General features: G+C 39.7%; 2 protein-coding genes across 2 annotated transcripts in view; one reads left to right on the top strand and one right to left on the bottom strand.

Annotated features, from left to right (window-relative positions):
* The window catches only part of LOC308595484 (uncharacterized protein), a 31,196-nt gene extending 21,657 nt beyond the window's left edge, over positions 1-9,539 (bottom strand). The window contains exons 1-6 of the mRNA XM_081209646.1: positions 7,580-9,539; positions 4,538-4,604; positions 4,347-4,447; positions 3,293-3,858; positions 2,115-2,195; positions 1,338-1,437 (exon numbers count right to left, since the gene is read on the bottom strand). Coding sequence (XP_081065772.1) covers positions 1,338-1,437; positions 2,115-2,195; positions 3,293-3,858; positions 4,347-4,447; positions 4,538-4,582 — 893 coding nt within the window. The 5' untranslated portion in view covers positions 4,583-4,604; positions 7,580-9,539. The remainder of the gene's footprint in view (positions 1-1,337; positions 1,438-2,114; positions 2,196-3,292; positions 3,859-4,346; positions 4,448-4,537; positions 4,605-7,579) is intronic.
* A 354-nt stretch (positions 9,540-9,893) lies between these two features.
* METAP2 (methionyl aminopeptidase 2) lies at positions 9,894-24,680 on the top strand. Its single transcript, XM_081209667.1, has 11 exons — positions 9,894-10,189; positions 11,105-11,206; positions 15,015-15,080; positions 15,952-16,054; positions 19,664-19,825; positions 20,272-20,453; positions 20,535-20,629; positions 20,730-20,826; positions 21,775-21,878; positions 23,039-23,154; positions 24,352-24,680. The coding sequence occupies exons 1-11, from the start codon at positions 10,027-10,029 to the stop codon at positions 24,602-24,604; spliced, it is 1,443 nt and encodes a 480-aa protein (XP_081065793.1). The 5' UTR covers positions 9,894-10,026; the 3' UTR covers positions 24,605-24,680.
* The last annotated feature ends 847 nt before the right edge of the window (positions 24,681-25,527 follow it).

Below are 25,527 nucleotides of genomic sequence, written 5' to 3'. Positions count from 1 at the left end.
ACTGGAAGCCAACATTCCTTACACCTTAAACTCTGCAACAAGATAGCACTCAGGACACCTTTTTGCTGACCAGGCTAGGAATAAGCATTCAATAACACTAAGTCAAGTGCAATAGCGTTGGCACAGAAACCTGGCAGCAGTCAGCGCTGTACCTTCCAAAATGAGGATCAGGATTTCAGCGCCAGGTCTATGTGCCAATAGGGGTGATAAACACTGAAAAAGAAAACATACTCTCCTCCTCTGGGATGGATTGGTTTGCAGAGATTTTGTCTATATAATTATATCTCAGATGAAAATAAATCTTCCAATAATAATATAAAACATACAAGTGTAAAAACAGGAATAGCTAACAGAAGATCTCAGTTCATCAAGATTAATCGAGTTATTCACTTAGAACTGTACAGGGAAACACAGGGCACAAAAAAGTAAAAGACTTCTGAAAATGATATACCGGTAGTTATTGTTTTTCAAAAATACTAGCTAGGATTAATTCAGTCTGCACTACATTGGGGACGTTTTTAAAAATTACCAGACATCATGATTCTGAGGTTGTTATCCCTAAGAAAAAAGTATATTTATTTCCCACTCCTGTCAAATACCAAATGTTCAATTATTTAATTCCCCCCCCCAAAGGAAATGAGTTTCTGTAATGTGGTTTTGCAACATGTTTTTTTTTATGTTCCACATCAAGGCTAGCCCAAGACATTTTACTTTCTGAGGGAAAAGACCAGGGGATGCTGCCCCCCTAGTCTACGTCCAAAACCTGCCTGGACTGTTAGTAGATTCTTATGTCAAAACTGTGCTGCACCTGAGGGAAGCAGGAAACATAGGGAAGACCACTTGGCACACAAATTCCCAACACCTCCTGCCTGAGGCAAAAGCCCTACTCTGCCTAATGGTATGGCCAGCCCTGCTCCACATGGTCATACAGGATTGCTCTTGGGCCCAACAGTGATTGCATGAAGGCACCAACTGCATGAAGCAACACTTTCACATGAGGACTTTTCACACTGTGTGATTTGTGCAGCCACAGTGGCTAAAAAAGAAGATGCTTTGATTATGAAAAACTGCAACAGCTGTCATATATGAGTCCCAATTGGAAGCACCAATTCAGGCCATTGGTTCATACAGCCAGTGCCTCCATGCTACCCTTTTCCAGTTAGAAAACGCCAGAGGCCCTCCATACTCTCCCATGGACCTCTTTGAGCATCTGTGTTAGCAATTTAACACATCTTAAACTATCTCTGGTTATTTTAGCCTGTAATAAAATAGAAAAAAATCAGTTTAACAAGAATAGATTTTAAAAGCCATAATAGAAAATCCCATTTTAATATTACATTTCAATCTTTGCCATTCGTAATCTTTCCACTGCCCAGACATACGGTGCTTTCCATTCTAGGTCTTTAGAGTCACAGTCAGAATGTTGAAAAACCCAACCTTTATGAAGAAATGAAAAAACTCATAATTAGTTAACTGAAATGCTGCAAATAAATAAATAAATAAATAAATAAAGTTTAAGTGCTTGTCGAATTCCAAGACATCAGTACATTTTTTGATTAATCAAAAAATATATATTTAAAAGTTAAGAAAGCCGGTTTGTTAACACAAACACAAGTATTAGTTATTGTTAGAAGTAAAGGCCATCTTTAATATTTTCTTTTTCATTCCCTATTACACTCATCCACCAGAACCAATTAACCTAAAAAGAAAATAAAAATAGTTTCCTCAAGTATCATCTCTTGGTAGTCCTACTAGAAGAAAGGGGAATGGCAGCCTGGAAGATTGTGAGGGCATCTAGCATCACCTTTGTCGTACACTAAAGATGGACCTTTCCCCCTTCCCCTTTGACAGTTAATATATTTTGTGTTGTGAGACCCACCTCTTTTGTTTAATCTATATTGTTTTCCCTCTTTTTAAAGCTGTTTCACTTTTGTCATCCCCATCCCACCCTCATAACTGTATCATTATAATGTTGTAACCCACCCTGGTGCCCTATGTTGAAGGGCAGGTAAGAAATCTTATACAGTAAATGAATAAGCTTGCTCCCCTCCAACTGTAGCTCATTAATCTAAACATTAACCTGAATGAAGAAAGAGAGAGTGCACACATAATACCTCTTTCCTTGCATAGTTTTGATGACAGTGAGAAACTGATTGCAAAAGGTGAATCATTGCTATATTGCTGAGGGACTGCAGCTAAATAGGAGAGAAAAGAAAAGTATTGACCATGAGTCCTCAGCAGTATAAGCACACATAATCACAGTTCTTTATTAAGAACTGTTTGTTGTTTTATAATTACAAACTTGCAAAGAGCTAGGTAATGGCCAGAGTAAGTGCTTATGTGCTGTTAACTTTTTTCATTATTGAATGAAGTGCTCTGGGTACAGATTGCCTCTCCTGGCTGAATACTATGATTACTTTTTCACTCACCTTGAAATGGGAAAGAGAAGCTTCTGTAATAAATGGTTTGAAAAATTGCCTAGTTTATTTTCAGTTCCAGCCCCCCCCCCCCAAGTGCTTGTACCTCTCTAACTTCAGCTGCAAAGGCCATTTGCTGGTATTCTTCAGCAACTTTCCTCAATTAATCACAAGAGATCTCTTACTTCCACTTGTGATTGTGGCCTGGGACGAAGATAGCAAATTTCAGAGCTGGCATTTTCTCTCTAGCCTAGATGTGTCAAGAATAAATATCATTCTAAACGAGTGATGGACAACTGGTTTTTTGTGTGGTCATATTTACTGGTATAGAGTATGATTCTTTTTGCTGCCCACAATACTTTTATTTATGTGCACCAGCACCTAATTTTTAACCCTGCAAAAAGCACTGTATAGAAACATGTATTAAGACAAACTATATCTTAGAATTTAATGTTCTCCATTGTTGCCTATTCATGCTATTAGGTTAGAGACTTGCAGCCTGAAGGTTTACTTTGAAATTAGTCTCAATGAGAGCTACTCCTGTTTATGCTAATCGGGGACCTTTATCTACTGAGTGCTAAATGTATAGTAAAGTAGTCAAAGTAAACCCTGAGTTTTGGTATTAGGATAAAAACCAATCAGTTTGCTCCTATTCTTATATGTAAAAGTTGCCCCAGGCCATCCCACATGTTGGTGGAGTGCATGTAAGCCCTCCCCACCTCCTTCCAGGGCTGAAAACGTGTGCCAGCAGTTGCACACCAAACAAACACTTGCAATATTGTCGCCCCCTGTAGTATAATGGCCAAGCTGAACCACCCTCTGCTATATGATACTGGAATATTAAGTATTAAGGGAAAACCAGTAAAATTCCTTACTCTTGCTTCCATTGAGTCTGTTTGACAGAGCTCCAGGATTGTCCATTCCTTTTGTCGCACCCATGGGAAAATCAACACTTTTCCTGCTTTTCCTTTTCACATTTTTAGCCGTCTCATAGTCAGTATATTCAAATGTAGGTGGCAATCTGTTGGACTCCTGTGATGCTTGCCTTCTCCTTGATTTAAAGTTTTTGTATGCTAATTCCTGCAAATATTTTTTATTTTTCCAGACACCTTCAATGAGATCTTTCCAACTGGAGCTCAATATATTTAAAACCCCTTGTGGTAAAATAAACTTAAACTTGGTAAAATGCGTCAACGTTTCTTCCAGCTCACATAATATGGTAGCAGCCATGCATTTATGTTCTTCCAGTGAAGTTGACCGTAGGTCTTCTTCTGCAGGTGGAAATGAAGGTATTTGGGAGAGGCGAGCCAGAGGATTCTCACAAATGTTTATGGATATAGAAGGATCATCTGTTTTAGTAGAAACTGGTTCTTTCTTTGCTTTACTGTCTTTCACAAAAGCATCATTTATTTCCCTGTGTTCATCCATGCATCCAGAGTTCCTGCATGTGGACAGTAAATGTATGTTATGCCTTTAATTCGAGAATACAGACTTTTCATACTAAGCGGGACTCAAAAATGTAGGTCTGCCACTGGGCTGGGGGAGGGGTGTCAAATGTTGCATGTTGGACTACCCTGATATAGACCAAATACTATAGGTGTGAAGAAGACATAACTATGTACAGAAATCTTCAGACACAGCTATATATGTATTCAGGCTTAAATTCTTATGAGAACAGCAGGACTTAGGTAAGTAGGAAGTACAGAATACATACTTGCTTCCTGCTGGAATAGTGCCCTTTTACATCCTATTCATCCTTTAAAAAAACAAAATGTGAACAATTTTCAAGTTGCAATATGCCCTTAACAGTTTTCCCATTTGAACTTTCCAACCAACAAAAACGGGGGAAAGACTACATTTTAATACAATATATCAATTCATTAATGCATTCAATTAGTTATTGCAATTTAAATACGTCACCACTATTACCTGTGAATTTCATGAGGATCTGGATCTGTGCTGACTAAATTTATATCAACAAAGTGTTCTCCTGGTTCTATTTTCATATTTCGCTTTTGTTTGGTTTTGAGCTAGAATAAAATATAGGATTTTATTAAACCCTTAATAGATTTGGAGAGAGCAATACAGTAATAACATATCAAATATGAGATGGGAAATACCTGGTCAAAGAAATATATGGGTTCTTGTTCCAGGGTTTCAGCCATTTCTCTCAGTAGGATTTTGTGCCTACAGAGATAAAATATGAATATGCCAAGAAAAATGGGACACAAGAATACAAATGGTTGTGTTTTTTAATGAAATATAACCAAGACAAAATAAATAAATAAATGTCCAGTAGCACCTTAGAGACCAACTAAGTTTGTTCTGGGTATAAGCACACAAAAGCTTATATCCAGAACAAACTTAGAAGAAGAGGAATTTGGATTTGATATCCCACTTTATCACTACCCGAAGGAGTCTCAAAGTGGCTCACAACCTCCTTTCCCTTCCTCCCCACAACAAACACTCTGTGAGGTGAGTGAGGCTAAGAGACTTCAGAGAAGTGTAACTGGCCCAAGGTCACCCAGCAGCTGCATGTGGAGGAGCAGGTATTCAAATGCAGTTCCCCAGATTACAAGTCCACCGCTCTTAACCACTACACCACACTGTCTCTCTTAGTTGGTCTCTAAGGTACTACTGGACAATTTTGTAATTTTTTTATTTCTTTCGACTGCATCAGACCAACACTGCTACCTACCTGAATCTATAACCAAGACAGATTTGGTGTTCCTAAAGTAGTATCTAACAGAAATTGAAAACGCAGCAGGCCTTCTCAAGTGTACAACTGTGCACATAGAGCTCTCATGGGAGAAGTATTTTGCATTCTGCATACTTATCAGTGGAGTGAGACTTGTAGCTAATGAATGACACCTGTAGCCATTTAATTGGTGTAATATGGTATAGTGTGTTTGTGTGTGTACACACACACACACACACACACACACACACACACACAGACAGTTTGGAAATAGTTTGACTTCTTTGCAATGGGGTACTAATTTTATGCAACTCCTTGCAGAAGTGAGATCTAAAACATATTTGAACCAGGTGAAGAAAGGAACAGTTGTGGTAGAACAACTAGCTTTCAACTATGGACATTAAGACAAAACTAATATTGCAAATCTATTGCTTTAAATGAAATACAAACTGATCCAAGGATCCAATTGACACAGCTGCCATTTCTACTGTTATGCAAGGACTGCCTGCATTTGAAACCAAAATAAACATTAAATTGTTTCCTAACTTCTGTGAATAAAATTTGTTTATGTATCCACTGCATTTATTTGCAGCTTGAATAGTTAATTCATATTTTCACAATTAATTTTGGCTTTGATTCTATAACATCAAAATAATATTAAGGGCATATTATTATACAGACTGATATAAACTTATAATACATATACTTCTGAATTAAGGCTGACAGGCCATCTATCTCATAGTAGGTCAGGATTACTGTATATGTTCACCTTTTACAGCTGTATCATTGCTTTAAAGCCATAATCTTTATTATACCTAATACTGAACAGATCATTTGCTTTAAATGTGACTGTTCTGGAGCCAAGCCAATGGTTTTAAGAATGAGACTAAAATTACTGTATATTGCCATTTCAATAAAGTTGAAATAATTTTTCGACTTTAAATAATTAGCCAATCATTTGGCAATGCAAATGGATTGCAATGGTTACAAACTCAACTCCTTTCATTGACAAACAAGTCTTCAAAAATAAAACAAAAAGTATATAAAGATATTTTGCTGCATTAAAAACAATGTAAACTCCATAGTTATGCAACTCCTTTGTGACATTTTGTAGCAGTGAACATGCTGGATATTACGTTATTGAATTTTCCAGGCTGGATATTAAGTTGGGGGGGGGGGCAGGAACAGAAAGGTAGCTTGATGCTGAAGCCACAAAGTCTGCATTTAGTCACAGTCTTTAAGTTGGGGTGTAAGAGAATACTGTAGATGGCAGGTCCACACCATACATTTAAAGCACATCCAAGGCACATATAAAGCACATGACTTCCCCCGAAGAATCCTGGGAACTTCAGTTTGTTAAAGATGTTGTCCATGAGCAGGCCCACAGTTAGGTTTGATGAGGCCCTAAGCTACTGAAGGTAATGGGGCCCTTTATATGTCCAACTGTCCTTTCTCAACAACAAATTGTAGCTGTTTTTTGTGTTGAATATATGCTATATGGTAATTTATGGACCTAATAGATATCTAAAGCCATTTGCACATAACAAAATATGTATTTTATCAAAGTAATTGTTGAAGTTATATTTTGGAAATGTACATACAGGTTTTTTTCCTTTAAATTTTTTGGGGGCCCCCAAAAGAGTGGGGCCCTAAGCTATAGCTTGTTTAGCTTATATGTAAATCCAGCACTGTCCATGAGTGAATACAGCCCATAGGCTGAAAAAAGCTTCTCCATTCCTGATGTATAAGATTGCGGCCTTAACTGAACTAAGCCATACTATGTGCTATGCAGGTTTCAGGTTGCACCTAGGGCTTTGCACCTTGGGACAAGGAAGCAAAGATATTTCATGACATTTTGGCTGATGCAATTGGAGGTACTGCCCTTCTGCAGATTTTGGATTTTTTAAATAAAATAAACATTTTATATGTTTTAATGCTTTTAGATGTTTTTGAATGTTTATTTTTAATTGTATTGTTTTACCACTTTGGTGTTTGTTGCTCTGGACTCTTTTAGAAGAAAATGTCAGGATCAAATTTTAACAAATAATAATATCAGCAATAATTTATTGATTGCTCTAGTTTACAAAAGCTAGCAATAAAGCCAGACTTAAACTTTCATCTTCAGACACAATGTAAAAAGAGTTTCGTTAAATTCAAAAAATACCTTTACAGAACATTTTATGCGATCGTGTTGGTTATATTTATCAAATGTGGTTAATACGGCTTACTCCCTTTTTTCAGATCTCCAGCAGTTTTCCACCAGCATTTAGAAGGTTATCATTAATGCCATAGATTTACAGGTATTTATGGACTGTTCTGATAAACAGAACAAACAAAATAATTCCCTGTTAAAACTCCTCCTTAATACAGGTTTAGATAATTCCTTGTTATCTGTCTCTGTTGTACTCTCTCTTTTCAAACCTCCCTTGTATGATTCTGTTTGTCAATAAATGTTATAACGTACCTTAGAAGTCTTCCCACAGAGAGCAGATCTTGCTTGTCAGTAATGTAAAATGTAACAGTTAAAAGCTGTCTCTTTCAAAGTGAACAGAATAAAAGTTGCCTCTCTGTGGTCGCAGTCAGTCAACACACTGTTGAAAAGCCCTGTTGCTTAGTTACCACATGGTGTGGATTATACCGAACCATACTTCCTTTCTGCAGCCACTTCTAAGCTTCAAGCAGCAAGCTAGCCACTATTAAAGGTACTCATATGCGCACCAGCAGAAGTAAATGGTTATTAGGATGCTTAACTGCTCCAGATGGTGGCTGATATTATTTCAATGAAAACAAAGCTTTTGCTTAGTTTCAGTGCTTTGTCACCATCATTAAGTGCCCTACCCTAAAAAAGAACCATGGAAGCTCGTTTGTTAACAGTGCTGGGTAACGTAACTCTGTGAGGGTAAGCTAACATTCCCAGGATTCCTTGGGGCTGTTTTAAATGTCTCACTTTTAACAAGCCATAGAGTAAGAACTTATTAAGATCCTGCTACATCTAGTCCAGCATACTGTTCCCTCCACGACCAACCAGATGCCTATGAGAAGTCCACAAGCATTGCCACTTGTGATTCCCAGCAACTGGTTGTTGGCATCCATCTGTCTTGGGAGACAAAGGAGGAGTGCACCTTTGAGTGTATTCAGAGGAATACTGCCCCTAACAGTGGAGAGAGAATAGAGCCATCATATAGATATTAATGGTGTTATCCTCCATAAATTTGTCTAATAATCTTTTAAAGTCAACCAAGTTTATTAAGTAATCTTAATAAAATGGAAACACTGGGAAACCTTCCATCTCAAATTAAGTGAATGTATTAAGGGCTGAAGTGGCAGTCAGCTCTAGGACAGACTAGTACCCTTGTTCAATACTGCTTTTTAAAGAAAAACACATTGCCCCAAAACTGCAATATTCAATTGAAACTCTGAATCAAGGCAATTAAGTGGGGCAAGGGGGAGGCAGCACTTCCATATAGTACCATACAGGGAAAGGCTTTTTATTCTGCCCCCTCAGTAATAAACATAAGCTGCTATAACTGTCCTTAGTAAATTCTCTTTTCCTTTCTTCCAGTTTTGGGGCCAATACATTTAAATTAACTGGGAAGATTTACAATAAAGGAAAGCCCTGGTTACTTTCCCTGCATTGTTATATACAGTATTGATCAATGAAAGGGTCCAGATCTGTCGCTCCCTCATCAACCACAGCAGTTGTTTTGCTCCAGTTGGCCATGGATGCATTCTGCACCTACCTCCACCTCGTACAATTATTTTTCTGGCTGGTAACTATGGGCATTAATTTTTTTCTGGCATGAAAACACATTGGTGGGCATATAGTATTTGTTTGGCTTGAGAACAGCTTGATAGGCATTTGGCTGCGATGTTTTAATTTTATTAAAATTAAGTTATTTCATAACTTAAGTAGCTCCCCTGATCCAGCTCTAATAGCACACACATCCCCATTCACATCTAACAGATGTTAGTTATCATTCATTAAATGACAATACTCTCAGAATGAGCACTGACGGGTCCAGATGTGCATCTGTGGGTATCCCTTGCTGAATGAGGTAATTACAATTAAAAACAATAAAGAATTGACAACATACTAAAATGAAAAACAAAAACAATCTATGGTGAACATCTTGTCAGGTAGGTATGCTCCTAGTCTATTTAGTTGAGTGTACCTTATAGTACTTTTCAGTGTTGTTTTTCAGGCGCATGTTGGGCCTATGATCCATCCTACAGTATATCGAAATATAACAGGAGTTAAGTCTCTGAAGCAACTTTTTTCAAAATCAGCATTTTAGATTAGTGATAGAAGCAGACAAATCCAGTCTTGTCGAATTTACGGTGCCATGTACACATCTGATGAAATGGGCTCTGGTCCAGGGACAATTTATGCCAGAATAAAATGTGCTGTGCAATCCCGCCACAGTTTTAGATAAAAGGAAGACTCACTCGCTGAACTCAACGGGGCTTCCTTTTGAACGGACAGACAAGCAGCATAGGTTTGCACGGTTAGTCTTTTAAGGTGCCATGAAGCTCTCTACGTTAAGTTTTGCTGCAACCTACTCAGGGAAATTGGTTGCGAGGAGGGGCGGGGGGGGGAACCCAACAACCACGTGGTGTGAAGAGAGGAGGCCCAGGCGACGGCATGAGCTAGGAGCCCGGCCCTAAACTGCACCTCCCACGGACAGCCTCACAGACAACAACTCTCTCACGCTTCCACAGCGCACGTGCTCGCTGCTCGTCCTCCCCCCGCTACCCGACGGGATTCTTAGCCCTCCATTTTTCCCGACGTGCCCCAGGGCTGAGCCATAGAGTATCTGGGGCTGGAGCGGCCTCCCCTTCACCCTCGGTCTCTGGCTCTCGCTCGCTGGCGGCGGCTAGTCGTGGGAGAGGAGGCGGCGGCGGCGCTGCAACATGGCGGCCGTGGAGGAAAGGGGCAGCCCCGAGGAGGAGAAGCACCTGAACGGGGAGGTGCTCTTGGATCCCGAGGAGAGAGAAGGCGCGGCGGGGCCTGGCGCTGAAGAAGGAGCGAAGAAGAAGCGCAAGAAGAAGAAGAAGAGCAAAGGAGCCGCCGCGGGTAGGAGCTGGGCCGGGAAAGGCGATGGCGGGGGGGGGGGGGGAGAGGGAGGCCGCGTCAGGGGCTAGCCATGGGGACAACTTCGGAGGAGAAGCGGGAGCGAAGCCTCCTTGGCCCCCGAGACGTCCGGGGTTGAAGGGAGTGGGGTGGGTCGGTGGGAGGACGAGCCCCTTTTCAGGGGAAAGAAAGACGTCGTTCCGTAGGGCCGCGTTGGTCTCCGCCGTGGGGAAATGTTCCCAGAGTCGGAGGCGTTTAGGGGGAAGCGATGGGGAGGGTCTGGGTGTGAGGCCGTCAAGCTCACGTTAAGCCTTTCATCATCATAGCCCACCGCGGTATATGAGACTGGAAATCGTTAAACTAGGGCGTGGGTCGTGTATGGCAAGGCGACCTCGCGTGTGAGATCTTCTGTGTCGGGGTTTTCTTGGGAAGCAAGAGAGTGCTGGTATGCAGCTGTCAGGGTGCCTGGGGAAGGGGGGGGAGTTAATCAACACCGCAGTCGGAAGGTAACTTTTATGGTGGGAGCATGCACGAAATTCACATGTAATGGGAGAGAGGGTCTTCGGCATGATGCATTTGCCGTCGGACACTCGTATGGTATAGGAGGACGACGATTATAACTGCATGGTTTCCTTACAGGACTGAGGGTGTGTGTTAAGGCTCAGAGACTGTTGCAGTTGCATAAGGCGGGGGTGGATTTACATGCTTTCATTAGTACATGGTACCTGTCCTAAGGTCTAGGGGGAGAGATTTCAATTTATGGAATTGCTTGGAAGAAATTTATCATTTACCTACAGTGATAATATAGGAACAGTCTTGTATAATTTAGAAAGTAGAGACACACAATTTTGAAAGTATATTGCCTTTGTTAGCTGGGTTTTGCGTTATTGTTTAAACTACCTGCTTATTTGCAAACAGGACAAGAAACCGAGAGAGAATCTGAGTCAACGCTTGATGAGGTGACAAAACAATTGGATAAACAAGCACTGGAGGAAAAGGAGAAAGAAGATGATGATGAAGGCAAGTATAATTTACCCTGTCCATGATATGTAAAATATTAATGTAAAAATATTTGTAGTTTGCTTTAGTTAAGGGATTACTGGAGTTGGGAAAGATATTTCATGCTGAAGCAGTTTTATGTAGGTTGTTGAAAGCGCTGCTGTATAAAAAGGCTATTATCAAATGTTTTGTTCATTGATTTTAAAAAGAGATCATATTATACTAAGTAATTATAACCTTGGAAAGAGCAACTCTTATCAGGGTAATTCAAGATGAGAGATAGGATCTATCCCAAGGGATGGTTGAGCACTGACTTTAACCTAGATCTCCTTTGTTCAGGTACAATAGGCTATCCACTGCAACACAGTGACTGTGTTATATATATTGAAACTCCTGTTTGGGAATGGTAATAGAGAATATTGATAGATCTTTGGCTAATTTTATTGGTACATACATACATGCTTGAAAGTCAGATATTGAATTCAATTTATGAAGCAATTTCTGATGAGCTTTTGTTCTAAACAAAATGCCAGTCTTTCTGTTCATTAAAAGAAATGAAATAAAATTCAGCTTAATTCTTAAAGTGACAATTTTACCTAGATTATTCTATAAATTATAAGTCATTTAAACTACAGAAAACAGGCTTTATTACTGTTGTCCTTGTATTATATCTACATTTTGAAAAGCCATATGATGGAGAAGATAGGAATGAAATATGAATGACAGCCAGAAGCCCCATTTTACATGCAAAGGGCTTTTTCTGGACCGAGAATAGGGGGCTGTATATAAGACAAGGTGGTTAAGCTAACAATGTTTTCAATACACTTTGATGATTTTCTCCTAGAGACTTTGCTGTGAGTTTATTTATTTAAAATAGACAAAACATTTCAGTTCAAGTTCTTTTGCAACACAATACCTGTCCACATTAATTGGTTTTGAACAAGAACAATCGTTAATGTGTTATTCCTGTTGGGTGTTGGAATAGATGTCTGGGGCTCCCCATACCCACCCATTTAATAGCTTAAGTTCTAATTAACTGGATTGCTAGTGACCTGAGCTTCATATAATTCAGAAGAGATCCTAAATGTTAAGAGACTGTTACATGATGGTGCTTAACTCTAGGCTTCAAATCCCCATTCATCCATAAGACTCACTGGGTGACCGTGGTAGGCCACACTCCCCTAGTTTAATCTACCTCACATGGTTTTTGTGATGGTAAAATGGGGGGGGGGGGACCATGAATGGCACCTTGATCGTCCTGTGGGGAAAGGTGTGTTAGCAATCTAGTAATATAAATAAATAGGCAAAGCTTTTTAAACCTAATAGCAAAAATATGTTTTGGACCAAATCAAAAACCTTTCAGACAGACTCTTCATTGCTGTCTGGTGTTTTGCATTAGGAATCAATTGTTCATGGTGGAAGCTAAACATGTTACTTGGAATTAAGTTTTCATTCAACTCCTAGGATTATAGCCTTGATTAGAGACAGTGGTTGTGACTCTGACAAAAGGATGGAAATAATGCAGCAGTCTTCAAGGACATGGCAGTCTAAACAGTTTGGCTTGCTGATTGGCAAATCTACCAGCACAGTACCGCAGAAGAAGCCTGTAATAAGTGAACAGCAGCCACTGTAGGACTGAATATTGCCAGAATCTGCAGTGGTTAGCATAGGGAACTGGAAAGTATTCCAGATTGGTAGATGAATGAACTGCATGCCAGAACTTTTTTTCTGATGTAGTGTAAATGGATTAAGCATAGTTCAAGGGCAAGAGGAATCTGATGCAGTTTTCATTCAAACGAGTAGCAGTGTTAAAGAGCATTGACTATTTAAAGAACGACTGTGTCTTTGTTTCAGAATGTGCTGTGACAGACTGAAATTATGCTTTAAAATGGGTTCTAGGTTTTTTATATATAAAAAAGTGTTTAGTCTTTAATGCCCTAACTATATCTTTTTAGTAAAATAAAATTAATGTAAAACTTTAATAATGTGTGTCAGCCAGATCACTACCAAAGTGATAGTTTCTTATTTTAAAACTTAAGAATTTTAAATAAGTGCATAGGTCAGTTACTGGAAACTAGTGGCTACCTGGCTAACTCTGGCTGCCTGAAGGATACTCTCTTTCTCTTTATGCTGCCTCTTACCTTTCCTCTCCATAGAACTACAGAAACAAAGGGTTCTTTCCAGGCAGCAGTCCTATCTTTTCATGCGCGTTATCTCTCTCCTTTTTTGTTGCCAGAAGTGTACCTGCCAGCCAGAGGCCTTAGACTTCTCTGGTGGTAGCTGCTGTAAACTGAAGGGTGATGGAAGTGTGTGGCTAGAAGGAATAATCATTGGCAGTGCTAAACAGCATATGATTTGCCCTTGTGAAGCCATGATTTTTATTGATTTCTCATGTGGCATTAATTAGTTCACTTTGAAAGTGGTTTTGTTATGAATGTTGTACCCAACTGTATGTGTGAAGCACTTACACAATATGTTTGAACTATTAATGCTGCTTAGCATCAGTGGGGTTTTTTATTTAAAAATATGGTTTTGCTTTTATCTAATGTTGCCCTCTTATTCTTGCATTATTAGCAAATATTTAATTACTTTCAACAACCAGGAATTCCACTCAGGGAAGTGCATGGAATTCTCTCCAGAGAACAAATGGACTGGCAGAGGAGGGACAAATCACTTTACCCAGCTTTCACCAACTAGCTTGACTTCAGTATATGCCATGGAGAAAGCGAAGCTCCTTGCTTCTTAGCCAGCATAGAAAGACAGTAAACTAAACTAAAAATGTGGGGGAGGGGGATCCCAAAACAACCCACTGAGAATTAAGCATGTCTCGTGGGCATGGAATCCTGATTTATTTTTGTGGGGTAATGAAGTAATAGAGGAAATGAAATGGAGGGCATGACTGGTTGCAACACTGAACAGGAGCATGCCACATTGCAGTAGCTTGCTACAGATTCCACCTGTGCATACTAATTTCTATAATGTGTCTTGGTATGCTTCCAAAATTAAGCATACAACATGTAGTGACTAGTGTACATTTTAAACTCCAGATCATAATGGGCATGTTGAAAGCTGCTGATGCTTTATTGAAATCGGAAAGACATCACAGTGAAGATGCTTGTGGTTACAGCCATGATTAAACTTTGTGTCTCAATCTGCACTTAAGGGTCTGGCAGTGTTCTATTATTATTATTATTATTATTATTATTATTATTATTATTACTACTAATACTGTTTATTACACAAAGAAATATATTTATTGGGGTGTACTCAGGTCATCACCACTCGTTTCACTGAATGATGTTAGCTATGGTTGTGTGTGCATGTATGTTTGCATAAGGGATAGCTGCTGAGAAACCTTCATTGGTTACCAATTTCCTACTACCAATTTCAATGTTCTTGTGCTCACAAAGCCATAAACTATTGGGCCTGAAGTACCACCTGACTCTTTATGCTCCACTTTGATCACTGAAGTCTTGTAATGAGGCACTTGGTGGTCTCATATACCCCTGAGGTTCAGCTGGTCTTTACCAGGCGCTGAGCATTTAGTGTAGCAAGCCCTGCTCTGTGGAACTCTTGCCAGTAGAGGTTCAGCAGGAGTTATCCCTGCTTGTTCGTAGAAATCTTCACGTCCTGTGCAGCAGGTGTGAAGTTGCATGCAGTTTGGGCGAGTCTAATTGGGCTGCTCTAATATGTAGCTTTGCTCTAGCTCTTTAGCCAAGCCTCTTAACTCAATTTCCCCCCTCTCACAACTATAGAATAATAATCTTAGGTGGTAGTGCTATTATCTGTAGTTATTGTTTATAAATTTGTAAATGTTTGTCTTCTGTAGATGGTGAAGGTGAAGGTGATGGTGCAGCAGGGAAGAAAAAGAAGAAGAAGAAAAAGAAGAAAGGACGTAGGTGTTTGTTACTATGGTTGTATCGTGCAAACTTTGTTTCTGCTTATGTCATGTTTATGGAGCTTACGCATACACTACCTTATACATAGCAAGAACATTTAGCTGTCTTGCTCAGTATTATCTACTGCAGGGGTAGGTAACCTTTGTCCTGCAGTCGGCACCCAGCTTGGCAAGTTGTAGCAAGTGAGCCTCCACAGTTTTATCTCCCAGTTGCAAAGCTGTGATGTTCAGTGCTGTGAAGGGAAGATAAGGCTATTTGCCTGCTCTTTATAGGCCAAGTGGGAAATGTGTTATCCCACCCCAGTGCTGGGGGAAGATTACTTTGTAAGACCCTTCATTTCAGCAGGTACATGGGGGAGGGAAGTGGTCTTGGTATACAGCTATAAGGTATAGTTGAAAAGAAGATTAAATCTCAAAACAACAACCATCCTCATGTATATATTTTAGAGAGACCTGGGAGAGGAACTGACACCTGAAACACTTTAGTACCTATGTGCACACTTTTACAGTCTTATATTTTTAATCACTGTAAATGATTTCAGTGATTCACCAAGGACAGGTATGAGAATATAGATGCTGTCTTGGTAAACAGTGGTGTTTGAAGTGTATGCAGATATTTGAATTCTTAAAGAAATTGATTGCTATGCACAACCCAGGTTTTTTTCCTTAAAGTGACTCAGTGCTGCAACTGTAAAAGGCACTCAGAACTGGCAAGGTTATTTAAGGGTATCTTGGCATGTTTTCAGTTTTAGATGTGAGCCCAAGTAAGGCAATGTAAAAAAATATATATTTTAATGCTTTTGTATTGAAAATGATAGAACTATGCAGTGTATCGCAAGAGATTCAACTTCTGCATTTCACCCAACAGCTAAAGTCCAGACAGATCCTCCATCTATTCCAATATGTGATTTGTTTACCACTGGAATATTTCCAAAAGGTGAAGAGTGTGAGTATCCACCAACACAAGATGGGTATGTATCTTGTTTAAAATTTTTAACATGCACAGCGTGGTACATTGACAAATTATTTTGTAGGCTCACCTGATTTTGCCTGTTGTTCATAAGTCTGCCCCAAGAGCTGGGTTATTATATTCGCTCTACTGTTATCCGTTATGTTGGAGGTGCTAATTGGAAGTAAGTGAATTTTAGAGTGTTCCTACCTGCAGATCTTTGTATATGTTTGTAACTGCATACTGTATTTTGTTGGCAGTTGATCTTGGGATGATGTAGATACGCTTAATGAGTTGGGACTACTTTTATGTATGAATGGTAAATGCATGTAGCAGTGACTTTGCCAGCAAACTATATAGTACTTGAACATAGGCATAATCAAGGCCTGTGCTTGTTTATATACTATTAAATGTATATAGTTTTAATTCTCTTGTTTTTTAATTATTATTTTTCTATGTTTTTATTAATTCCTTTTTAAAAATCTGTAAGTTGCCTTGAGTCCTATTAGGGGAAAAGGGGAGGTATTAATAATAGTAATAACTATAATAATGATGCTTGTCATTCAAAAGTGACAATGTACCTGTGTCTTTTATACTTCAAAACTATGTTCTGTTTAATTCTGTAGAGAACTACACTGCAGTCCTTAAAGCCTGCAGTAGGTTAATACTGTGATGGAAAAGCTGGGTTCATTTATTCATTTTTGGTGGGAGTACCACCATGTTAAAAACTTTTGGAATGGAATATTATCTATTATATCCACAATTACAGGCCAACCCCTTTCTTCAAATCCTGCCTTAGCCCTACTATCTTTGGACATAGGCTTAGGCTCCACCCTGCACTTCAGAGAACTTGTAGGCTTCTTACTGACTGCAGCATGATTAGCGTTTGAGCATTTCACTAGACACAAGAGGGCAATTAAAGGCATAACAAATAGATATACCTTCCAAGAAATGTGGACCCCTTTATGTTAATGACCAAAATCAAGACCTGGTTATACCAACCACTCAGTATTCTCAGTGGAGAGGTTTCGTTAAGTAATATGTTTGAATGTTGAATGTGTAAGTGTTTGTCTAGAGACAATGGATAAATCAAGCACCATTAGATGTGCTGCTGGATAAGTGCTTAGTGGTAATTGTATTAGTGTTTGTTTAAAAAACAGTAAACAATTTTAAAATAAAATAAAATGCTGTAATGGAAGGGGGAAGGTTAGGAGACCTGCCTACACTCTGCACAGCTGCCTTGCAAAGTAGACCAGCAGTGCCCTCTAAACTATCCAGTAATTGCTGCCACCATCACTCAGTTTTTGCAGTTCTACAGTTGGATTCCAGCCCCCAGTGGGAGGGAATTCTGTGGTGTTCCAGGAAATAATAAAAATCTAGAATTCTGAGTCAATGCTACCTCTGCCTTTCAGTCACATCATTCTGTTTACTCAGGACAATGGGGCTGGCATCTAACTGTCTCTTCCACCATGGAATTCAGCACATTCCCTATGAAATCCATACCTTTGCCCTAGTAGCATATATACGCTCAGTGGTTAAGCATGTAGGAGATTACCCAAATCCTAAAGTTTGGCATAAACACCCTTCAGATCCCAGCAGTTAAATAATATGAAGCTTTATTAAGAATGGAAGAGGAAAAGGCAAATGGACAAATACTGAAAATAAAAGCTCTGTAGATCAAATCTACCTGTGCTGACCTAGTTATTTACAGACTGACTGCTTGGTCTACTTGTGAGTAGCATGGCTTTAGGTGGTCAGTTGCATGGTTTCCTGGTGGTCACCAATGGAGGGTAGGTGGTGATTGAATAGAGGAAACAAAGCACTGCATACCCAAGCCTATTGTAAGGACTCTTTTCTGCTCGTTGGTTTGAGTGGCACCTGGTTCTTTCTTGCTAGTTAGAGCACATGTCACATTTTGGCAGGTAACTGGTATGGCACCTAGCCAGGAATTGGGGAGACAATGGCCACTCACAGAGGCAGGCATGAATGGTTATCACTGGTGTAAATCACCACTGGAATTGCTCAGTCTTCCTGCCACAGAACCTTTCCCTTGGTTTGTGGATTCAGGACTGGACTGCATACCCGTTTGTTTGCTCAGACTTAATGGAGGGCAAGTGAACAAGATCCTTCTCCACAAATATCCTCTAGTCTTTCATTTGCCAAACTTGCATATCTTAAGTCATGCAGTTGACAGGCTTCGCACCTTTCAAAAAAATATGTGATGGCACATGAAGGAATATGCTTTGTTAGTCTATCCAGATGCTTTTCTGCCCACAGGCCAGCTTAGGCAAGTGGGCTGGACCACTGTTATATGATGTGAGGTACAGGGCAGGGTGTGGCTTGGCCAAAATGGTCTGGTGGGTCAGAGGTTCTCCATCCCTGAGATAAGACATAAGACCTGGTCTACACATGCAACAATGACTTGGTAGAACAGTGAAGTGGTAGAGTGGCTTGTATAATTTTGGACAGTAAGTGGGGTTGTACCACTTTTGAATGTCCCCATGTAGTTTTATTTATTTATTTTATTTCAGCAATTTGTATATTGCTTAATCACAATCATCTCTAAGTGGTGTAAACAAATCTGTGCAAGTAAAACGGCAAAACAAGGGAAGAAGTTATAGTCCAGTTTGCTCTCTACTGGGCTAGTGTTCTGCATAGCCAAGAGCTTTTCATACGGAGGAACGCGGGTGGCTCTGTGGTCTAAACCACTGAGCCTCTTGGGCTTGCTGATCGTAAGGTCGGCATTTTGAATCCGCACGACAGGGTGAGCTCCCATTCCTTTGTCCCAGCTCCTGCCAACCTAGCTGTTTGAAAGCTTACCACTGCGAGTAGGTAGATAGGTACTGCTGTGGCAGAAAGGTCAATGGCATTTCTGTGTGCTCTGGCATTCATCACAGTGTTCCGTGCACCAGAAGTGGTTTAGTCATGCTGGCCACATGACCCGGAAAAGCTGTCTGCAGACAAATCCAGGCTCCCTCAGCCTGAAAGCAGATATGAGCGCCGCACCCCATAGTCGAATTCGGCAGGACTTAACTGTTGAGTCATCTACCTTTACTTTTACCTATATGGAGCATTGTTTAAAAACATGATCCTTTCCACCTGCAGTCTAAAGTGGTACAGTCCACTATACCAGCTATTGCATGTGTGCAGGCTACATCTAGAATTCAAAGAACATGTGTAGAGGAGCTTTGGACACCTGCAGTTTTCCTTATCAGCAAGTCACTTGGCTGAACTCCTAAACCTGTTCCTTACATTCTCCCAAGTTGGAGTCAGGCTAGGTACCCAAGGTTTTTCGTGGTAGAAATGGTGCAATAATGATATTTCTCCTTCAATGAATAACTTTTTCTTTTACCAAAATCTTCACCTACCAGTTTCTGAAATCAGTGAGGTGTTTTGTGATGGCAGTAGAATTGGCAACAAACATTGATTTTGAGCTACTTTGGAACTTGGTCAGAGTGGGCTAGCTAGAGTTTAATAACTTGAGTGATTGTATATGTAATTTGAAGTATACCTCTGTTAATCTAAAATATGTATATTAAAGTAGTAGTCCTGTTGAGTATACCTGTGTCATCTAGTTTGGATTACAAGCTAAAACGGCCAGTCTGACAATCCTTTTATCCCAATATTAAAGGCGAACTGCTGCTTGGAGAACAACAAGTGATGAAAAGAAAGCACTAGATCAAGCAAGTGAAGAGATCTGGAATGATTTCAGAGAGGCTGCTGAAGCACACAGACAAGTGAGAAAATACGTTATGAGCTGGATCAAACCTGGAATGACAATGATAGAAATCTGGTGAGAATAAAAGATCATAGGATCAAGGGAGGACTATACAAGGGTTCATCTCCATAAGTTTAATTGAATGTGCTGGACCTAGAGATTAGGTGTGGGGCTTCTGTATATCAGCCTAGTTCTCCATCAGTTCTGGTGACTGTTGGTGATGATTGTATATTTTTGTTTTTGTTTTTTCACAACTTCTATGGACTATGAGGCTGGGAGACAAGCAGCTAACAGAATGTTGCTGCAAAGTTGTTCAACGAGTATGATACAACTGGAGACCTGGCACTTCCTCAGTTCTTATATTCTTGGGACAGCAAATATCTCATATTCTAAGAACATTCCCAGTAATATGCATAGCAAAGGGAAGGAGGGGAATCGTTTGAAATTTTTTTAATGTAGCAACTAAATAAAGCTGCTGGAAAACAAATCCGTTCATGTAATAAAGACCTTTGCTTCCCTAGCGAAAAACTAGAAGACTGTTCACGGAAGTTGATAAAAGAGAATGGCTTAAATGCTGGGCTTGCATTTCCCACGGGATGTTCTCTGAATAACTGTGCAGCCCACTATACCCCTAACGCTGGAGATCCAACTGTATTGCAGTACGATGATATCTGCAAGATAGATTTTGGAACACATGTCAGTGGTGAGTTTTCTCTTGCTTACTCTGCAGTTAGATCATTTAGTTGAGTTCAGATTCTTTCATCTAAATTATATCTAATTTCAGGTCGTATCATTGACTGTGCTTTTACTGTCACATTCAATCGAAAATATGACAGGCTGTTACAAGCTGTAAAAGATGCAACTAATACTGGAATAAAGGTATACTCGCAAGGGGAAGTGTAACTTTATCTCTTACCTACATACTTTGTGAGAGGGAATTTTTATCTTCAATTTCAACCTGTCTTATGTGTGTGTATAGTGCGCTGGAATAGACGTTCGCCTTTGTGATGTTGGTGAAGCTATTCAAGAAGTTATGGAATCTTACGAAGTTGAAATTGATGGCAAAACATATCAAGGTAAATTTCCCCTATCTAGTACATGTGATAGTTTTGATTCAACGCTAAGGGAGAGAGCATGTGTGAATATGAAACAGACAAAGGCATTGCATTTGTATGACTTGATTACTGTTGTTGCTCACAAGTAAAACATTTTGAGATCCATCAAAATTCTCAAGGGATGCGGGTGGCGCTGTGGGTTAAACCACAGAGCCTAGGACTTGCCACTCAGAAGGTATCATTCCCCAGTATGGGGAATGATCACACAGCTGGGGCAGATGAAGACGTCTGTTTGTGCCGATGTAGGTTTACCATGGCATTCCTTCTTTCTGCACTCCTCCCAGCAGTCATTGCATGAACCTAACCATGTGCTGTGCTGGGAGAAAAGAATTTCCTTTCTTGCTGGGCAACACAGAAAAGCTCCCCCCACAGCCTTTATGGAGAGATACTCTTAAGGTTGGGTTAAACCACTGAGCCTAGGGCTTGCCGATCAGAAGGTCAGCGGTTCGAATCCCCGCAACGGGGTGAGCTCCTGTTTCTCGGTCCCTGCTTCTGCCAACCTAGCAGTTCGAAAGCACATCAAAGTACAAGTAGATAAATAGGTACCGCTCCAGCGGGAAGGTAAACGGCGTTTCCGTGCTATGCTCTGGTTCGCCAGAAGCAGCTTAGTCATGCTGGCCACATGACCTGTACGCCGGCTCCCTTGCCAATAAAGTGAGATGAGTACCGCAACCCCAGAGTTGGCCACAACTGGACCTAATGGTCAGGGGTCCCTTTACCTTTACTAAACTTCTCAAAAGGTTTTGATTTTTGCATATAATTGCGTTTTTGGGAATTTCATGTTGTCTTTGGATTCCAAAAATTGAGAATAGTTTTTTTTAAAAAATGAAATTGCTTATTCTAGAAAAGTTAACTGTACTAGTTACCTACGTGCATTGATTTTATAGTGTTTCATATTTTATGTTACAGTGAAACCAATTCGCAATCTGAATGGCCACTCTATTGGACCATATAGGATACATGCAGGCAAAACTGTTCCCATTGTGAAAGGAGGAGAAGCAACAAGAATGGAAGTAAGCAAATAACTCTCATACCCTTACCCTCTGTACACAGAAGTATAGAGCTCAATGGGCCTTTACTCCCACTGAAGAATATGCACAGTATTAGGCTGTTAATATTTGCAGTTTCACCTGGCCCTTGTTTGAAATTCTGTTCCCATCCCCCTCAACTAAGAAGTTTTTTAGTCTGCAGTACTAAATTACCCAGGAAGCATATGGCTACTGCTCACAACAGAATGTTGTAAATGTGTGTAATACTTAACAGTTGGCATTAGTTTTATTAAAATGAAAAATGAATGGTATGCCTAACATTCATTTTGTTCTTGCAAGTAATTCAGAATGCCCTATCCCCACATCTACAATTTGTATTTAGAAGCAAATGAAAATAAAAATAAAAATGGGGAGGTGAACTACCTAATTGGGAAAAGTGGAAAATCTGGCTGTTTAGATAAGCAGACAAAGGGCAGCAGGATTCATGCACTATCTGATAGTTATTACAACTGATCAGAAGATCTTGCAAACTGTTCTTTCTTATTCTAATACATGCCACTCCAGAAATAGTTCAGAAGTCTTAGAAATTTATTCTGAAAATGCCCCACTTTTCCTATTCTTACCCACCAGGAGCAAGCTAACTGGAATACCATTGTCTCACTTGTTGGTGGCATTCTAAGTACTCTACTTTAGCTCCCAGGCATAACCTACTGCCCCAGAGAATAATTTGAAGGTATATGACTAATTTATGTTGCTGAAGTGAAGAGGGTTTAACATTGTAAGCTGCCTGTATGGGAGGCCACCTTTGAACCAGTCTGAGTATATAATTGAAATACTACACCAGAACAGCTATTCCTAGTACATGGGATTAAGCTGTTCATTAAACCTGATTGGGCAGTGTCTAAGTAAGGAAGTATCACCCTGACAGTATTTGAAAATCTTTGATTTACAGGAAGTGAATAGATTGGTTGTATTTCATGGGCATGCTGCCTGTACATCTGCTCTGTGGGGTATTATGTGTTGTCCTACATTTATAGTTCTGAAAAATTCCAGAGTTAGTCTCCTGTAGCAAAATAATATTGTGCCAGAACCCATGTTTTCAAATGCAAAAAAATAGTTCTTTAATTAATTCTCAGCATGGACTCCAGTATGCTTATCTAGTATATGTGTCTGTTTAATTTTAGGAGGGAGAAGTATATGCTATAGAAACCTTTGGCAGCACAGGAAAAGGTGTTGTTCATGATGATATGGAATGTTCTCATTATATGAAGAACTTTGATGTTGGACATGTGCCAATAAGGTTAGTCCTGCTTTTATTACAGTGGGTAAATGTCCTTTTGTCTATACTATTGAAAGAAATATCGTTGCTAATTCACAACTTGAAAAGAATGGTAAGTAGACTGCTTATATACTATAGGTGCACAAATGAGACAAAAACCAACAATTTTTAGAGCTACTTGTCCTTAAAGTGACTTGATTTACTTGTGTGTGAGTGGACAGTAATTTACCACTGCTGAAACTCTTCCAGATGTTCTTGAACTAACAACTCATATCAGCCCTAGCCAGCATGGCCAGTAGTCAGGGATAATCAGAGTTTACGAACAGCTGGGGAACACCTGATTTGGGAAGAATGGTTTAGCATGACATCCAAATACAGCCAATATTAGCAGCAGCTTTACATTACTGTGGTTTAATCATAGCGATTTCAAAAAACGCCTAGCATCTTAAATACTTTGAATCCTGTTCTTTGAATCAGCAGTGGTAAATAAAGTGGCCCATGGGCTAGATCCAGCCCATGATGGCGTTTGATGTAGCCTATCAGCCTCCTGACTCAAATTACCTGCAGTGACAGGAATAACAACACTCAACAAGGCAGCTTTCAGTCTTCTTGACTGTATCTGAAGAAGTGTGCATGCACACGAAAGCTTATACCAAGAACAAACTTAGTTGGTCTCTAAGGTGCCACTGGACAATTTTTTAAAATATTTTTTTGAATACCGTCATTGATAGCAGGCTGGATCACTCCAGAAACAGGAGTGTTCTGATCTGTTTCAATGGAAGGGCAGCACTAGGCTGGTAGGAGCAAGGGGGTTATTTTCCTTCCCATAGCAGTGCTGGACTTAGTGGAGAGGCTTTTTCCAGTGCTGCAATTGGAAGAAAAATCCCTTCTGTTCTTCTTAGCCAACAATAAATGCAACCCTCAGGCCCCACCACAGCTTTGTATGTTCACTGTTACATGAAAGCAAAGACCACTCTCTCTGGAATGGTCTCCTCACCAGAAAGAAGGTATGCAGCAGCAGTGATGCAATTCTGGTGCATGCTGAATACTTCTTTTTGTTTACCGTGTCTTGTTGGCTATGCATTATGGAATTTTAAAGTATATTTTTACTGCTTCTTTACTGAACACAGCATGACTTACTCATGAGTAAACATGCATGGCACAGTATCTGTCTGATCAGCATTTCCTCCTGCTCATTCAGTGCACTCTTTCTTCTAGGCTTCCAAGAGCAAAACACTTGCTGAATGTTATCAACGAAAACTTTGGCACTCTTGCCTTCTGCCGCAGATGGCTAGATCGTCTGGGAGAAAGTAAATATCTAATGGCTCTGAAGAACCTGTGTGACTTGGGTATAGTGGATCCATACCCTCCCCTATGTGATATTAAAGGCTCATATACAGCACAGTTTGAGCATACCATATTATTGCGTCCAACATGCAAAGAAGTTGTCAGTAGAGGAGATGACTATTAAAACTTCAAGGCCATTACCTCACCTATGTACTCTGTTGGAACACATTATGCCAGAATAAATTTGCAGTCTGTTTTAACAGTGGACCCCATGTGATAACTTTCCATGTTCGGAAAGAGGACTTTAATCAAAGGCAAGTTCTCTCATGTATCTAACAAAAAGAAAAACAGCTTTTGAGGCCTCTAGAGTATTTCAGGTTACTTCTTAGTTTGGAATGGGTTATACATATTGTTTTAATATTTCTGAGAGAAGGCTTTTGAATATTTATATTACCATATTCCCTACTTGAATGCTTTGAATGACTACACCTGATTTCTGCGCCTAAGTTGTCTCTGGTATTGCCTTTTAACTTCCTGGAATCCATTTTGTAAAAAATAAAGACAGATTTATGGATCTAATACCAAATATGGTTTTTAAAAGTGTTAAAAGTGCTAGGCAGCAGTGCTCTGGGGGAAAAGCCTGCCTTATTAAATCCTGTAGATGTATTCTTTCTCTACTTACACCGGATATCAACACAAGGCATGGTCTACTTTTCTGAAGTTTTGTCTTATATAGCATGAGTCTTGCCTTGCTTTAAGTCATGAAGTTACGAACTTTCAGGAATGTTATCTGCCCTCAGCTGTGGTACACTGACATATACTGCATAGCTTGATAGGTTCTTTCTATGAATGGGGAATTGAAGTTGGTCTTATTCTGCTCATTTCCCCCCCATTCATTTATGATAAATCCACTAGCCAGCTTAAACATTATTTGATACTTCAGTTATGACACTTATTTAAATGACAATGCAAATATTCCATTTATCAGAACTCTGGATATTCTTCATTATGTTCAGAAACTGGATTATATTATTTTCCCATTACACTTGTTAAAACTAGTTTCATTTGAAATCTCTGCTAATAAAAGTTTGATACATTAGATGCTAT

Source organism: Podarcis bocagei, assembly GCF_964188305.1.
Source record: "Podarcis bocagei genome assembly, chromosome: 10".
NCBI lineage: Eukaryota > Metazoa > Chordata > Lepidosauria > Squamata > Lacertidae > Podarcis > Podarcis bocagei.
Note: the sequence above shows the minus strand (reverse complement) of the source record. Positions and strands in the feature narration are given on the sequence as shown.

Bases quoted from the DNA above. Each gene is read 5' to 3' on its own strand.
- METAP2 (XM_081209667.1), top strand. From the start codon at position 10,027: ATGGCGGCCGTGGAGGAAAGGGGCAGCCCCGAGGAGGAGAAGCACCTG. The intron at 16,055-19,663 runs GTATGTATCTTG...CCAATATTAAAG, and splicing joins TATCCACCAACACAAGATGG to GCGAACTGCTGCTTGGAGAA. The intron at 20,630-20,729 runs GTATACTCGCAA...GTGTGTGTATAG, and splicing joins CAACTAATACTGGAATAAAG to TGCGCTGGAATAGACGTTCG.